Raw genomic sequence first — 15618 nt, 5'->3', positions numbered from 1 at the left:
AGGAAAACACAATTTCAGAAAAGTTGTGCGGCTGTTGGTCCAGTCATGCTCCAGTATGTTAATGTCCTTCCCACAATGCCCAAGACCAGACCCAATAATCTAGGTCTGAACTGACCAGTCCAACACAGAGAGGAATGATCATTTGTTTCAAGTTGTTTTGATTGGATCTAGTCTAGGATTGCATTTGCTCTTTTTGCGGCCAAATCACACTCTTGGCTCAGGACTAAACAGGACCAAACTGTTTTCATTAGATTAAAATAACCCCCAGCTACATAGCTGGGTCCTCACAACAGGCTTAACCAGTTGCATATTGTAAGAGCTGCATGCAGCTGATTAATTCATTATAAGCTTAGTCCGTGTATGTGTACTTTGGTGAACTACAAACCCAGAGCATATAGCTCAGTTTATTTTCCAAGCACTGAGGAATGGGTTAGTTGAATGACACTTACTTTCCCACTTAACACTCCTATCTTCCATTATCACCATGCCTTTTCAGTTTCAGCTAATCATTAAAAGCAATAAGGAAACATAAAAGCTTTTTCATATCAGAAGGACAAATACTCAGCTAGCAAGCACTGCGGGGAAGCAACTTAAGCGCCCCCTGGCTTCTTCATAAAAGTACTAAAGTCAGACCCTATTTTGAATATAGAATGTAGAATAAGCCTGGATGGGATCTCGGAATCTTCTAGTCCAGTGGTCACCAACTGGTGGTCCGTGGACCACTGGTGGTCCGCAAGCAAATTTTGGTGGTCTGCAGAAAAATTATTTGCATTTTTTTATATTGCACTAAATCAGGGGGCCTCGAACTACTGCCCCTGGGCCGGATATGTGCAATGAACATTTGTGTTGCTGCAGAGTCTCCCCCTTTGGGGTCTTTTTTGTGCAAGGCAGAGGGGGGGCAGGAATTCTGACTTGGGGTCTGCTTTAGCCTCCTAGCGTGGGGCTTTGGGCGAAGGCTGGAGGGAAGTGCCGCTGGTGGCGAAGAGCTGGAGGGTCTTGTTCCAGTGAGACTGCATCATGGCCTGGAACTGGCTGACCATCTCAGCCCACTCAGCAGAGGTGGTCTTCAGCAGGTTCTGACCAGTTCTGGAGAACCGGTAGCGGAAATTTTGAGTCGTTCGGAGAATCCGCAAATACCACCTCTGACTGGCCCCGCCAACCCCATCTATTCTCTGCCTCCCGAGTCCCAGCTGATTGGGTGGGTCTTCTTTGGTTGCCCTGCACAGGAGAAGGGAGCTGGAAAGCAGGTTAGTGGAGTGGGGAGGGAATGGGATTTTGCAGTATCCTTCCCCTGCCACGCCCATCAAGCCACGCCCACCAAGCCACACCACATCCACCAAGCCACACCTACAGAACTGGTAGTAAAAAAAATTAAATCTCACCACTGCCACTGAGCCTCTAGGCGCAGGTCTTACACTCCCACAGGTCTTCTCTCTGCTTAAAAAGCCTATGCTTGTAGTCCTCAATGAGGTGCTTCTGCTGAGCCACCTTCTCAGTCAGATCCAATTTGAACCGAGCCAGCTGTTTTGCCAACTCTTTCTCGTGAGGGCTGCTTAGCTCCAACAACTGCTTCCTGTTGGGCCCTAAGGAGCCCAGGGGGGGGACACAACAGGCGAGGAGTGGCTGGGAGGGAAGGGGCGAGTAGAGGCCGGCGAGGTGCCCTTCAACGTGAGTCGAGTTGGCCACACCCACCCAGTCACATGGCCACCTAGCCACGCCCAGCTGGCCATTAGGCAGATCATATTAGTGGCCATGGGATTTAAAATTATGAATTTAGTGGTCCCTGAGGTCTGAAAGTTTGGTGACCCCTATTCTAGTCCAACCCCCTGCTTGAGGTAGCACCCCATGCCATCCCAGACTATCTTTTTTACAGTTTCCCAGTTCTTGCTATTTGTTCTCATGATGGTATAGAAAAGAGGAAAGATATTTTAACCCAAGCAACACTAGACCATCGGCTAATTAGAACATCGAACAATCTCAGCATAATAAAAATAATACAGTATATAAAAGTGAGCGTGAATTTGAATTTGTGTCTGTACGAAGAGATGTAACCCGGGATCAAGCTGCTTTCAAAAAAAGATGTTTTATGTTTTTATGTTTTATGTTTTGTTTGTTTATGTTTGTTTTTAAAAATCAATAAAAAATTTATTAAAAAAAATAAAATAAAAATAATACAGTTGTTAATGACCCCAGAGGTCATCTAGTTCTACACGTCAGCACTTTTGACAGATGAACTTCCAGCTTCTGTTGGGAAATCCCTGGCAAAGGAGAAATCGGGAATTATGTGACCAATTTGTCCCATTGACTATACAATTCATACGTCCCTCCAGGTGACTAATTTGAACTTCCTTTTTTTGCATCTTTAGCTGACTGGTTCTTGTTCTGCCCTCAAGGTAATAACAAACAAATCCATTTCCTCTTCTGATAGCTTTTTAGAAATTGGAAAACTCTTCCGGTAGCTCTCCATAATTCCCCCCTCCCCCACTTCAGCACTGGGACCTGAATAGCTGCCAATGTGCTCCATTTAATCATCCAAAGTCCAAAGAGCTGTGGATTCAATCCCCGCTAGAGGGTTTCCGCCCATAGAATAACATCTGCCAACCATAGAGGAATCCAAAAAGATGAAACTGGTGACATGGTCCTAATAGTTAAGGCAAGATTACCAAACTAGGTGCTGGCCTAGAAACTGGGAGAAAGTGAGTTCCTAGTCCCACCACAGGCACGAAAGCCAGCTGGGTGACTTTAAGACACCCGTTCTCTTTCTCAGCCCAAGCCACCTCACAGAATTGTTTTTGTCAGGAAAATAGGAGGAAAGAATATTGTGTATGCTCCCTGCCTTGGGTTGCTTACCGTATAAAGTAATAACAGCGGGATTTTTAAAAGGCTAATAAGCAAATAAATAAATATATAAAACTGTGATGCCCAGGAGTCTGTCTTCCTTTTAACGAACTCCGAGATAGCATCAGATTGCTGGTTCATATTTAACTCGGGTTGACAAGGACACTTGGATCCCTTCCTCACGTACTCCTCCCAAACCAGGTCTCCTCCACGATATGCTTATTGTCAGCTTGTAAAGCATTCCTACGCTTGTTTCCAAATTGGCATAAGGAAGAGGGTAGGGGGGAAGGACTGGAGAAGCATACGGCAAATGAACTTAGAAGCACATTCCAACTTTATCTTTAGAAAGATTGTAGCTCAGCTACTGAAGATTTCGCCCACGAAAAGCTTTAATTGGAGAACATGATAGGTGACACTTAGCCCGTGTATGTGCTTAATTGGAGAAACTGATTTATGGCACACCCATAAATGTAGGGGGGAGGGGGAAAGCAGGGTCACAGGTGACTGTAATTAAGTATGCCAGAATCAGCTTCATACAGGCCGTGCCAGTATGCCGCTCCCAATGAATTCTTTGAAGTTTGGCTCAAGGCTCATGATTTAATTAGGGTGATTGCTGGAATCCCGACACTTATCCCTTACATTTTTCCTACCCAAATTCAGACCTTGCTGGTCTGAGGGCTATCCTATTCTTTTTTGGCCCATGGCTCGAGCCTGTCTATATATTCCTGAATCTTCTCCCTTTCATCTAAAGCAGGGCAATTTTAAGATGCGTGGACTCCCAACTCCCAGAATTCCTTAATTGTAGGTATTACGTAACCCAGAGGTGTCAAACTCAAGGCCCATGAGCCGGGGTGCTTAGATCTGGCCCAGCCCGGAAACAGTGAAGGACTGACCCGCGGTACCTCTGCAGTGAAAACAGAACTTGGGGAGGCTTGCAGAGGGCTACAGGAGGCTGGCACAGCCCAAAACGAGCTCCGTTTTCACTGGCAGAGGGCTGCAGGAGACCATCGTGGCCAAAAACACGGCCTCAATGAGTGACGTTGAGCTGACTACGCCCACCCCGGCCCCGCCGAGGCCTGATGCAGCCCTCGGTGAAATTGAGCTTGACACCCCTGATCTTGTCAGAGAGTCTTGCAGCACATCCGACTAGCACACAAGTAAAACAATTCTGCCGTATTCATTTACATAATAAACTTCTTTATCAGAAGTCGGCACGCAAATTCAGGAATACAGAAGCAATATTCACAGAAGCAAGTCATTACAGAGTAGAGAGATTCAGAGGCCCTGAGGCCTAAATTTACAGAGGCCTAGAGGCCTAGACTTAGAGGCCTAGGTTACAGAAGACAAACCAACTCTTATATATAGTTCAGCAAGTCAAAGCCACGCCCAGACTTCTAACTGTCACTTATGGCCCCCATATAAAACAAATACTATGTTTCAGTTACCAAACAGCCCCCATTGGCTGACCTGTTGCCATGTCTAATCCAGACAGTCCCCATTGGCTGACTTGTTGCCATGTCTATTCCAGTTCAGGAACTATATATAACCCATCATTTTGCCATTTAATGAAGAGCAACATCCTAACCTACTTCGCCAAAGGGATTGATGCTTCCCAGGTAAAGTGTCTACAAAAAGTTCCCCTTCTTCAGGATCCAGGAAGCTCAATACAGCAGGATTCACATTCCGAAGAACCAACTTCCATCCTCCCCTACAGTCATATGATTATTTATTTATTTGTGTGTTTGTTTGCTTGCTTGCTTGTTTGTTTATTTATTTATTTATTTTGTCAAAAGCTTACAATACAATAGAAATAAGAATAAACATAAGTTCAAATATATGAAATAGGAACTAATAATTGGGGACAATAGGACAGGGGCGGTAGGCACGATGGTGCGCTTATGCACACCCCTTACAGACCTCTTAGGAATGGGGTGAGGTCAATAGAGGTTAGTTTGAGGGTAAAGGAGTGGGGGTTTGAGCAGGTGACAGCAGAATCAGGTAGTGAGTTCCAGACATTGACCACTCCGTTGCTGAAATCGTACTTCCTGCAATCAAGTTTGGAGTGGTTTACATTTAATTTATATCTGTTGTGTGCTCTTGTGTTACTGTTGTTAAAGATGAAATATTCATTAGCTGGTAAGACGTTGTAACATATGATTTTATGTACTATCTTAGTTGGCGTAGTTCAAGGTTGTCTAAACCTAGAATCTCAAGTCTGGGGGTGTAGGGTGTTCTGTTGCATATTGTACTGTATTTTGGGCACTCAACGATCAGCCCACATTTACAGTTGTTTGCAGCATCCTGCGGCCACATGATTGTGATTTACAACGTTTCTTTTTTTTTTTTTTTTGCCAGAAACTGGTGTTTACTTCCAATTGACTTCCAGTTTCTGGCAAAAATTGGCCCATGGTGAACAATGGGTTTGCTTAACGACCGCTGCAAAACAAGACTGAACAATTGGTTTGGTCCTATGAAAGCTTGCTTTACAACAGTCATGACTTACAACTGTAATTGTCAAGCTCAGTTACAATCATAACTTGAGGATGACCTTTACACACCTCTACAGGTAGTCCTCTACTTACAACAGTTCATTTAGTGACCATTCAAAGTTACAACAGCCCTGAAAAAAGTGACTTACGATAGTTTTTCACAGTTTTGACCTTTGCAGCATCTTCATGGTCACATGATCATAATTCAGATGCTTGGCAACCATCTCATATTTATGACGGTTGCAGTGTCCCGGGGTCATGCGAAATCCTCTTTTGCAACCTTCTGACAAGCAAAGTCCATGAGGAAGCCAGTTTCACTTAACAATCAGGTTACTAACTTATCAATTGCAGTGGACCCAGATTGTTGGGGGCCATAGGCTGTAAACCATTTAGAGAAGGCTATAAAGCACTCTGAAGCGGTATATAAGTCTAAGTGCTATTGCTATTGCCCTTCATTCAGTGTTGGGATTCAAAAAAATTTACTACCGGTTCTGTGGGCATGGCTTGGTAGGCGTGGCTTGGTGGGTGTGGCAGGGGAAGGATACTGCAAAATCTCCAGTCAGAGGTGGTATTTGCTGGTTCTCCGAACTACTCAAAATTTCCGCTACCGGTTCCTCAGAACTGGTCAGAACCTGCTGAACACCACCTCTGCCTTCCTTCCTTCCTTCCTTCCCTCGCTCCCAGTGGTTAGAATGCAGCATTGCAAACTAATTCTGCTGAGTGCCAGCAGTTCAATTCTCACCAGGCTCAAGGTTGACTCAGCCTTCCATCCTTCCGAGGTGGGTAAAATGAGGACCCAGGTTGTTGGGGGCAAAAGGCTGACTCTGTAAACTGCTTATTGAGGGCTGTAAAAGAACTGCGAAGCCATATTTAAGTTTAAGTGCTGTTGCTAACTGTAGCAAGAAAAGTCATCAAATGGGCAAAACTCACTTAACAACAGAAATTTTGGCCTCTATTCTCGTCGTATGTCAGGTAGTTATAGGCTGGCCTCCCTTGTAAGACAATTGCAGAAGACACATGTCCATTGCTTGGAGGAAGCTTTGTGCAATGACATCCTTATATGTTTGGTGACGGGGTTGTTTTCTCTTTTTCCCCAGTTAGTGGAAGGCAATAAATCCAGCCACTGAGGGAAAGATTTAGCTGTCAGTAAGATGATGGAGGGAAACACTTCCTACCAAATAGGCCTACAACTTCACAACCGAAAATAGGGACAAGGTCTGGACACACCCTCCATTTATTTCTGGGTTCACTGTTTCTACCCTACAGTAAACCACCTGTTTGAAGCCAATCTGCAGACAAAAGAAGTTTCAGTCCATGAGAGAAGGACGCTAGCAAAGCAAGAGGAGTGAGGATTGAAAAGTGCAACCAAGGGAAAAGAAAAAAAAAATCAGCAGGACTTGGGGAGCATTTGAGGAAAAAATAAAGAAGAAGAAGAATCCTGCTGAGAAGTGAGGTGACACATTGCAGAACTTCAAGGAAGGGAAGGAGAGGAGAGCAGGCTGCGAGATGAGCTATCCAGAGAACCAGAAGACATCTCAAATAAATGAACCCTTTCATCCTGGACAACAGCCTGATCCCATGAAATCAGCTGTTAATCCACCGCCTCCAATGTATGGGACATATCCCTCTATGCCATACCAGTACCACGCTTATGGCAGACCTGTCAGAGCCATACCTATGCAGCCTCAACAAACTATCTTCATCGCAAATGTCCAACCTGTCAATGAACCAGATTATTTGGGCTACTCCATCTTCACTCTCCTTTGCTGTTGCCTCCCCTTGGGCATAACTGCTTTGATTTTCTCTATAAAGGTGAGTTTCAATGAGGGAGGGAGAGGGAGGGAGAGAGAGAGAGAGAAAGAGAGCTGACTAACTTTGCTTAGATTGGTGTGAGTGTGGCCAATGCTAGTTTAATCTTAGTAAGAGGTAACAGCCAGCAGTTGTTGCGGTGAACTGTGAAGCAGGAATAGGACTGTAGAAGAAAAGGGAGTAAAAAGGAACAAGGAGGGGAAAAGGAGGGGGAATGAAGTATACAGAGTTTGTTAATACAAGTTCTTAGTCAGAGATCAAATACAGTTCAAAGAACTGCAGAGATAAGAGCTCCTTTCAATGCACTATCAGGCTGCCTTAACCGAACTTTTGTTCAAGTACTATTAAATAGAATAATTTATTGCAAGTGGAAGCATGGATGAATGTGATAAAGCGGATGTAGCCTTCAACTTATAACCAGAATTGGAATTAGAATTTCTATTGCTAAGCAAGGGTGGGGCACCTGATTTTATTACTTTTATGGCCCCAGTTGTTAAGCAAATCACTAAAGTGAATCACACAGCGGTTAGGAAATCCAGGTTCTTCCACTGATCGTGTTGGAAGCCAGCTGGGGAGGTGGCAGATAATGATTGTATGTCCACCCCTCAAGATGCTGCAGCCATCATAAATACATGCCCGTTATAATGAATTATGATCCCTTGATTATGGGGACCATCATAACTGCAAGAAATGGCTGTACAGGCAGGCGCTAAATCACCTAATAAGTTTCCATGGCTGATTATGAAAACCCCACGTGGGCTTTCTTTCTTTCTTTCTTTCTTTCTTTCTTTCTTTCTTTCTTTCTTTCTTTCTTTCTTTCTTTCTTTCTTTCTTTCTTTCTTTCTTTCTTTCTTTCTTTCTTTCTTCTTTCCTTTTGTCTATCCTGTTTGGGATAGTATACAAGATGACAAGAGAAAACTACAGTGAAAATTGTCCATGTAACCAAAATTCAAGCACCAAGACAGTCCCAGTCCACCATCTGCTATAGGTGTTAAACTCGAATTTCATTGAAGGCTGCATTAGGGTTGTGTTTGACCTCAGGGGGCCAGGTGGGCACGGCCAGGATGGACGTGGCCATCTCAACATCACTCATGTTGGGGGCACCTGTGGTGGTCCAGGCAGAGCTGGGGAGACCCACATGCAGCCCGCCGCCTTTTTTGCTAGCAGAGGCACCATGGGCTGGTCCTTTGCTGTTTCTAGGGTGGCCCCAAGGGTCAGATCTAAGCACCCCATGGACCAGATCCAGCCCCCGGGCCTTGAATCTGACACCCCTGCTATAGGAACAGTTAAACCAACCCCTTGAATTGGCTCTCAATGCTTATTTGCAACCAATGAGCAACAAAGAACAGGTGTGTTGCTGTTACTTACACTTGATAATAGCTGGGCTATGGAATTTTGCACCAAAGGTGCAAAATCCAAGTCCTTTCAAACGGCAGCCCCAGATTACATAGCTGGATTTTATGCATCTGGGTCACAATATGTCTTAATGCAACAACAGGGGACATTAGAGCAAAAAAAAGGGGGGCTTCAGATCGATGACCAAATTCTCATTTATAGAAAGTTACAGAGATGACCTTGGAGAAACCAGAGAGTTGAAAGAACATGCTTTAAACCCAGGAAACAAGGGAAACCTGAGAAAGAAACTCAAATGCCCTAATTTCCTGAGAAATATGAGGGGTGGAAGGGTAAACAACAGCCAGACTTTGAATAATCGGGTAGTGTAGCAGTGGTGGGATTCAGCTGGTTTGCACCAGTTCAAGACAACCGATTGTTAAATTAACCACCTCCGCTATCAAAGTGGATCCAGGGCGCTGTGCTGCAATGGAGAAACAGGCAACATAGCAGCCGGCACAGGGGAAGGAGAAGGTCGCTTTCCCTCTTTCTTCTCCCTGCTCCTCCTCCTTCCCTCGTGCTGACTGCTCCGTTGCCCATTTCTCCATTGCAGTGTAGCACAATGCCCAGGGTCCACTTTGACAGCAGGCGTGGTTAATTTGACCACCTGTTCGCCCAGGATAGTGGGGGTGGTTAATTTAACAACCTGTTTGACAAGGGTCAGGTTGGCCAACGTGGGAGGCTTGTCCTATATGTGTGGTGGAGCTGGAGGACGGGGATGGGTCACGCCACCCACAACAGCCAACCTGACCCTGGGCCAACCGGTGTTAAAGTGTAGCCTGCATTACTCGGGAAGAGTTCCAGTCAAATTTGTGAAACCTGCTTCCTGATCTGAACTGGCTCAAGGGATAACATCCCCTCAGAGGTGAGATCCGTCCCCACTTTCTTGGCCTTTCAGAAGAGCCTTAAAACTTGGCTCTGTCAGTTGGCTTGGCGCCCTGATGAGGACATTCTATGTCAGAGGTGGTTGATGGGAAAAAGAGAGAAGACAACACACATAACCATTTTGTCCTCTTGTTTTTTTGTCTCTAATTCTCTCTCATTTTAATTGTTTTTTTACATATACACTTTTATTATACTACAAACTGCTAGGGGTCCTTTGAGAGTGAGGGGGCATCAAATGAATAAATAAATAAACCTTGTCCACTCTAACAGAAGTTTTGAGCAAGAGAGATAGTCCAAAAAATTGCAAGTTGGTGTGAATATCTATACCAAGGACAGCAGGAATTTTGATGCCATGATTAGTCATCGTATGCAAATAACCTAGGATGGGGGTAAAACTCAATTTCATTGAGGGCGACATCAAGGTTGTGTTTGACCTCAGGGAGGGGGCATGGCCAGGGAGGGCATAGCCAGCTCGACGTCACTCGTGTTGGGGGCACCTGTGGTGGCCTGAGGACTCTCCCAGCTAAAACGGAGCTCGGATGGGCCGTGTGTGGGCCTCTGGAGCTCTGATTTTGCTGGCAGAGGGATTCAGGAGGCCGTTGCAGCCAAAAATGGGTCTTAGGAGGGCCACGTGCAACTGGAAACTATCCCTCATGGCTGACAGAGATTGGCAATGGTTTCTAACCTGTTGCCTTGGATGTGTGGCCCAAAGACATGTAAGCACATAAGTAGATCCCCTGCAGCTGCCAGGTTCGTTTTGTAAAGGAGTCTTTTTTTTCCTGCACTAAATCTATTTATCTGTCATTGCTGTTGATCTGTTTCCAGTGCAACTTGCTTTGAAAACTCTCGCATCACCCAAAGTCCTGTGCAAACCCTCCATTCAGTTTGTCGAGCAAAATCGATTGGAGTAGTTATCAAAGACTTTCATTTTTAAAATAGGGTATCTGTAGAATACTTTATTGGCCAGGTGTGATTGGACACACAAGGAATTTGTCTTTGTAAATAAATAAACTCTCAGTACACATAAAGAAAAGGTACATTCGTTAAGAATCAAGAATCATAACGTACAACACTTAATGATAGTCATAGGGTACAATCAACAATCAAATCATACTAGGAAACGGTCAAGTGGGAGGGGATGGGTGATAAGGAGTGGTGAGAAGATTAACAGTAATAGTAGTATACACTTTGTAAATAGTTGAACAGTGTTGAGGGAATTATTTGTTTAGCAGAATGATGACGTTTGGGGAAAAACTGTTCCTGTGTCTAGTTGTTCTGGTTTGCAGTGCTCTATAGCGTCGTTTTGAGGGTAGGAATTGAAACAGTTTATGTCCAGGATGTGAGGGGTGTGTAAATATTTTCACAGCCCTCTTTTTGACTCATGCAGTATACAGGTCCTCAATTGAAGGCAGGTTGGTAGTAATTGTTTTTTCTGCCGTCCTAATTATCCTCTGAAGTCTGGGTACAAGTGCACCAAATCCAAATAGATAAAAAGGGATTCCACTGAATTAATTTGAGACCCAGGCTGATCTTGTCCTTCTGTTGCAAAAAATCACAAGACTCAGACCTCGGAATCAAAAGGAGTTGGTTTTGTTTGCTCAAAAAGTTCAGAGCAATATAGCTGCAGCAACATCTGAAGCCTATCTTGTGGAAAAGCAAATACTTATATACTCTTCAAAAGCAGCAAAACACGGAAATGTAACATTTTATAGCCCCTGTTGCTATGCTAAAGAAGCTAAATATCTTGTTCCTTCACCCTTCTCGTTGGTCAAAGTCACTGGTGTCTTGCAGATGTATTTAAGTTTCCAGCCGTACATTTGTGGTTACCTCTACACTTGAACTATATGTGTGAACTTGAGGTTTGACATTTTCCATTTCTTTGTTCTACCACACATCTAAAGAGCAATCTTTCATAACCTTTCTTTATGTCCTGCCTCATTTCTGCAATAAGATCGGTGCTTGCTGAAAAACACACACACACAAAAATACACACACACACACACACACACAGAATACTACGTTTGTCAAGCTTCAGTTTCACTCTGTATATAGTACATTCCTCTTTATCTCTTTCTTCCTTACATGTTTTCTTCTCTTCTTTTCCTCTCTCCTTCTGCCTCCACGCTTGCCATCTTTGTTTTAAAAATCGTGTTCTCATGCATGTTTTGACATTTGTCTTCTTGCTGTCCCACATGCCCAGAGTCAGCCAATTATATGGGTCTCAATAATCTTCTTTTTACCTCTTTCCCTCCCACCCACCCTCAGACTCAAGATGCCAATCAACGGGGAGACATCGCATCTGCTAAGAGATATTCTAGACTGGCACTCATCTTGGATCACACGGCCCTTGGATTGGGGACTGCATTGGTCATTCTGACCATTATCATTTTGGTCATTTTTTTCCACACCGCAGCTGTTCATCAGAGCAGCTTTGAAAATAACAATCCCTAAAGACAGCATGTTATCTTAAATGATTTCTGTTCTTAATACACGGAAGAGACAACAGAAATCAAACTCTCTAAAATCATACCACCGTCTTTGAATTAATGTAAATCGTGTAAAACGCTTGGTGCAGAATCTAACCTTAGGCCCATCCTTCAGACTTCCCGCTAGTTCATACATGCTTTGCTGGCCACACCTAAGAACTACCCCATAATACACTGAAGACAGTATTGGGCAGTCTGAAATCCTATTAATTGAGAATTCTGATTCTTATCGATCCCCAGATTGAAACAATAGCTTGGGAAAAGGTAAATGTATCCATTTTGAGGCTACATGTGAAGCACTGCTTATATTAAAATACATGTAATAAATTTTAAATCTCATTCATATTAAATGGATGCAATACACTAGATGTGAGAACTGAAATTCCAATTCTTGTAAATCTACCATAAGGATATTCCTATTATTGTCTCTGGAACAATCTTCCATAAGACAGTATCATTACATATATAGGACCCAGTGTTGTCATAAATCAAAAGTGAACAATCTGGTATCTGAGAACTTCATGTAGCTTTCCAAATCCTGACACACATTTGACTCCAAATTGTAAAATGTAATGCGATCATAGGAATATCTCTTCTCACCTTTCTCTACCATTGATTGTACTGTCACATTGCTCTACTTGTTGGAAATTATAACGTATTGTGTAATACATGTAAACTTCAACTCCTAAAATTCTCCAGCCAGTCCTGGAAATAAATGGAAATCAGAAATGTCAAAATGAAAGGTGGGACAGAATGGTGAATATGTTAAGTGAGCTAAAACAGTAAATTATAATTTTGAACCATTTTGATGCTCAGAGAGAGGAGGAGTGGTGTTACCCGGCAACCAGGCAGCACCTCGATTGGACCATGTGACTGATTGTTTGGGAAAGGGGAAAAAAACTTTTAATTAGGTGAAAATTGCAGGAACCTTCAGAGTCGCTTTTCACCAGATCTGTGCCAAAATGATAGACCCAATAAAACTATTCTTTGAGGAAACTACCTTCCTCGGAGTCTTGTTTCCTATGAGTGCATCGCTGACACCATCATTCAGCCAATTCTGACTCCATCCAACAGTAATATAATCTAACCCATCTTTTCACCATTTTATGAAGAACAACAAACTTTGCCAAAGGTGTTGCTGCTTCCCAGGTAAAGCTGTTACTTACTCTTGATAATAGCTGGGCTATGGAATTTTGCACCAAAGGTGCAAAATCCAAGTCCTTTCGAAGGGCAGCCCCAGATTACACAGCTGGATTTTATGCATCTGGGTCACAATATGTCTTAATGCAACAACAGGGGACATTAGAGCAAAAAAAAAAAAATGGGCTTCAGATCGATGACCAAATTCTCATATATAGAAAGTTACAGAGATGACCTTGGAGAAACCAGAGAGTTGAAAGAACATACTTTAAATCCAGGAAACAAGGGAAACTTGAAAAAGAAACTCAAATGCCCTAATTTCTTGAGAAATAAGAGTAAACAACAGGGTGAACACTTGAACTATATGTGTGAACTTGAGGTTTGACATTTTCCATTTCTTTGTTCTACCACACATCTAAAGAGCAATCTTTCATAACCTTTCTTTATGTCCTGCCTCATTTCTGCAATAAGATCGGTGCTTGCTGAAAAACACACACACACACAAATACACACACACACACACACACACACAGAATAAATACTACATTCGTCAAGCTTCAATTTCACTCTGTATATAGTACATTCCTCTTTATCTCTTCTTCCTTACATGTTTTCTTCTCTTCTGGTTCTTCTTTTCCTCTCTCCTTCTGCCTCCACGCTTGCCATCTTTGTCTTTGAATTAATGTAAATCGTGTAAAACGCTTGGTGCAGAATCTAACCTTAGGCCCATCCTTCAGACTTCCCGCTAGTTCATACATGCTTTGCTGGCCACACCTAAGAACTATCCCATAATACACTGAAGACAGTATTGGGCAGTCTGAAATCCTATTAATTGAGAATTCTGATTCTTATCGATCCCCAGATTGAAACAAAAGCTTGGGAAAAGGTAAATGTATCCATTTTGAGGCTACATGTGAAGCACTGCTTATATTAAAATACATGTAATAAGTTTTAAATCTCATTCATATTAAATGGATGCAATACACTAGATGTGAGAACTGAAATTCCAATTCTTGTAAATCTACCATAAGGATATTCCTATTATTGTCTCTGGAACAATCTTCCATAAGACAGTATCATTACATATATAGGACCCAGTGTTGTCATAAATCAAAAGTGAACAATCTGGTATCTGAGAGCTTCATGTAGCTTTCCAAATCCTGACACACATTTGACTCCAAATTTTAAAATGTAATGCGATCATAGGAATATCTCTTCTCACCTTTCTCTACCATTGATTGTACTGTCACATTGCTCTACTTGTTGGAAATTATAACGTATTGTGTAATACATGTAAACTTCAACTCCTAAAATTCTCCAGCCAGTCCTGGAAATAAATGGAAATCAGAAATGTCAAAATGAAAGGTGGGACAGAATGGTGAATATGTTAAGTGAGCTAAAACGGTAAATTATAATTTTGAACCATTTTGATGCTCAGAGAGAGGAGGAGTGGTGTTACCCGGCAACCAGGCAGCACCTCGATTGGACCATGTGACTGATTGTTTGGGAAAAGGGAAAAAACTTTTAATTAGGTGAAAATTGCAGGAACCTTCAGAGTCGCTTTTCACCAGATCTGTGCCAAAATGATAGACCCAATAAAACTATTCTTTGAGGAAACTACCTTCCTCGGAGTCTTGTTTCCTATGAGTGCATTGCTGACACCATCATTCAGCCAATTCTGACTCCATCCAACAGTAATATCATCTAACCCATCTTTTCACCATTTTATGAAGAACAACAAACTTTGCCAAAGGTGTTGCTGCTTCCCAGGTAAAGCGTCCACAAAGAGTTCCCCTTCTTCAGGATCCAGGAACCTGAGTGCAGCAGGATTCACGTTCTGATGGTCCAACTTCCGACCTCCCCTGCCCCCCGTCCAGAATCACATGACTGCATTTTGGCCACTTAACATCAGCCCATACAGTGGTGGTATTCAACAAATTTTACTACCAGTTCTGTGGGTGTGGCTTGGTGGGTGTGGTGTGGCTTGATGGGCGTGGCAAAGGGAAGGATACTGTAAAATCCCTATTCCCTCTCCACTCCACTAACCTGTGGAGGGCAACCAAAGGAGACCCAGCCAATCAGTTGGCACTCAGGAGGCAGAGAATAGATGGAGGCGGGGCTGGTCAAAGGTGGTATTTTCCGGTTCTCTGAACTACTCAAAATTTCCACTACCGGTTCTCCAGAACCTGTCAGAACTGGCTGAATACCACCTCTGAGTCCATATACCCAATTGTTTGTAGTGTCTTGTGATCACATAATTGTGATTTACAAAGTTTCTTTTTGCCAGAAACTGGTGTTTACTTCCAGGTAACTTCTAGTTTCTGGCAAAACTTGGCCCACGGTGAACAATGGGTTTGCTTAACGACCACTGCCAAACAAGACCGAACAATTGGTTAGATCATCTGATAACCTGCTTTAAAACAGTCAAAATGTACAGCTCTAATTGCCAAGCTCAGTTACAGTTGTCGGTTGAGGACTACCTTTATAAACCCGTACAAGTAGTCCTCTAGTTACAACAGTTCATTTAATGACCGTTCAAAGTTACAACTCATGGTCACATGATCATAATTCAGATGCTT

General features: G+C 43.1%; 1 protein-coding gene and 1 long non-coding RNA gene across 2 annotated transcripts in view; one reads left to right on the top strand and one right to left on the bottom strand.

Moving 5' to 3' along the window:
• The window catches only part of LOC148129925 (uncharacterized), a 35045-nt gene extending 33450 nt beyond the window's left edge, over positions 1-1595 (bottom strand). Inside the window, exon 1 of the long non-coding RNA XR_015750514.1 lies at positions 1383-1595. This is a non-coding gene — a long non-coding RNA (uncharacterized LOC148129925). The remainder of the gene's footprint in view (positions 1-1382) is intronic.
• A 4899-nt stretch (positions 1596-6494) lies between these two features.
• PMIS2 (PMIS2 transmembrane protein) lies at positions 6495-11864 on the top strand. The gene is made up of 2 exons (XM_087970963.1): positions 6495-7139; positions 11679-11864. The coding sequence occupies exons 1-2, from the start codon at positions 6834-6836 to the stop codon at positions 11862-11864; spliced, it is 492 nt and encodes a 163-aa protein (XP_087827089.1). The 5' UTR covers positions 6495-6833.
• Positions 11865-15618: the final 3754 nt, after the last annotated feature.

Source organism: Notechis scutatus, chromosome 8, assembly GCF_049901735.1.
Source record: "Notechis scutatus isolate UNSWTSFEM ecotype Mainland chromosome 8, rNotScu1.2, whole genome shotgun sequence".
NCBI classification, from domain to species: domain Eukaryota; kingdom Metazoa; phylum Chordata; class Lepidosauria; order Squamata; family Elapidae; genus Notechis; species Notechis scutatus.
The sequence above is the reverse complement of the archived record's forward strand: the minus strand, read 5'-3'. Positions and strand labels throughout refer to the sequence as shown.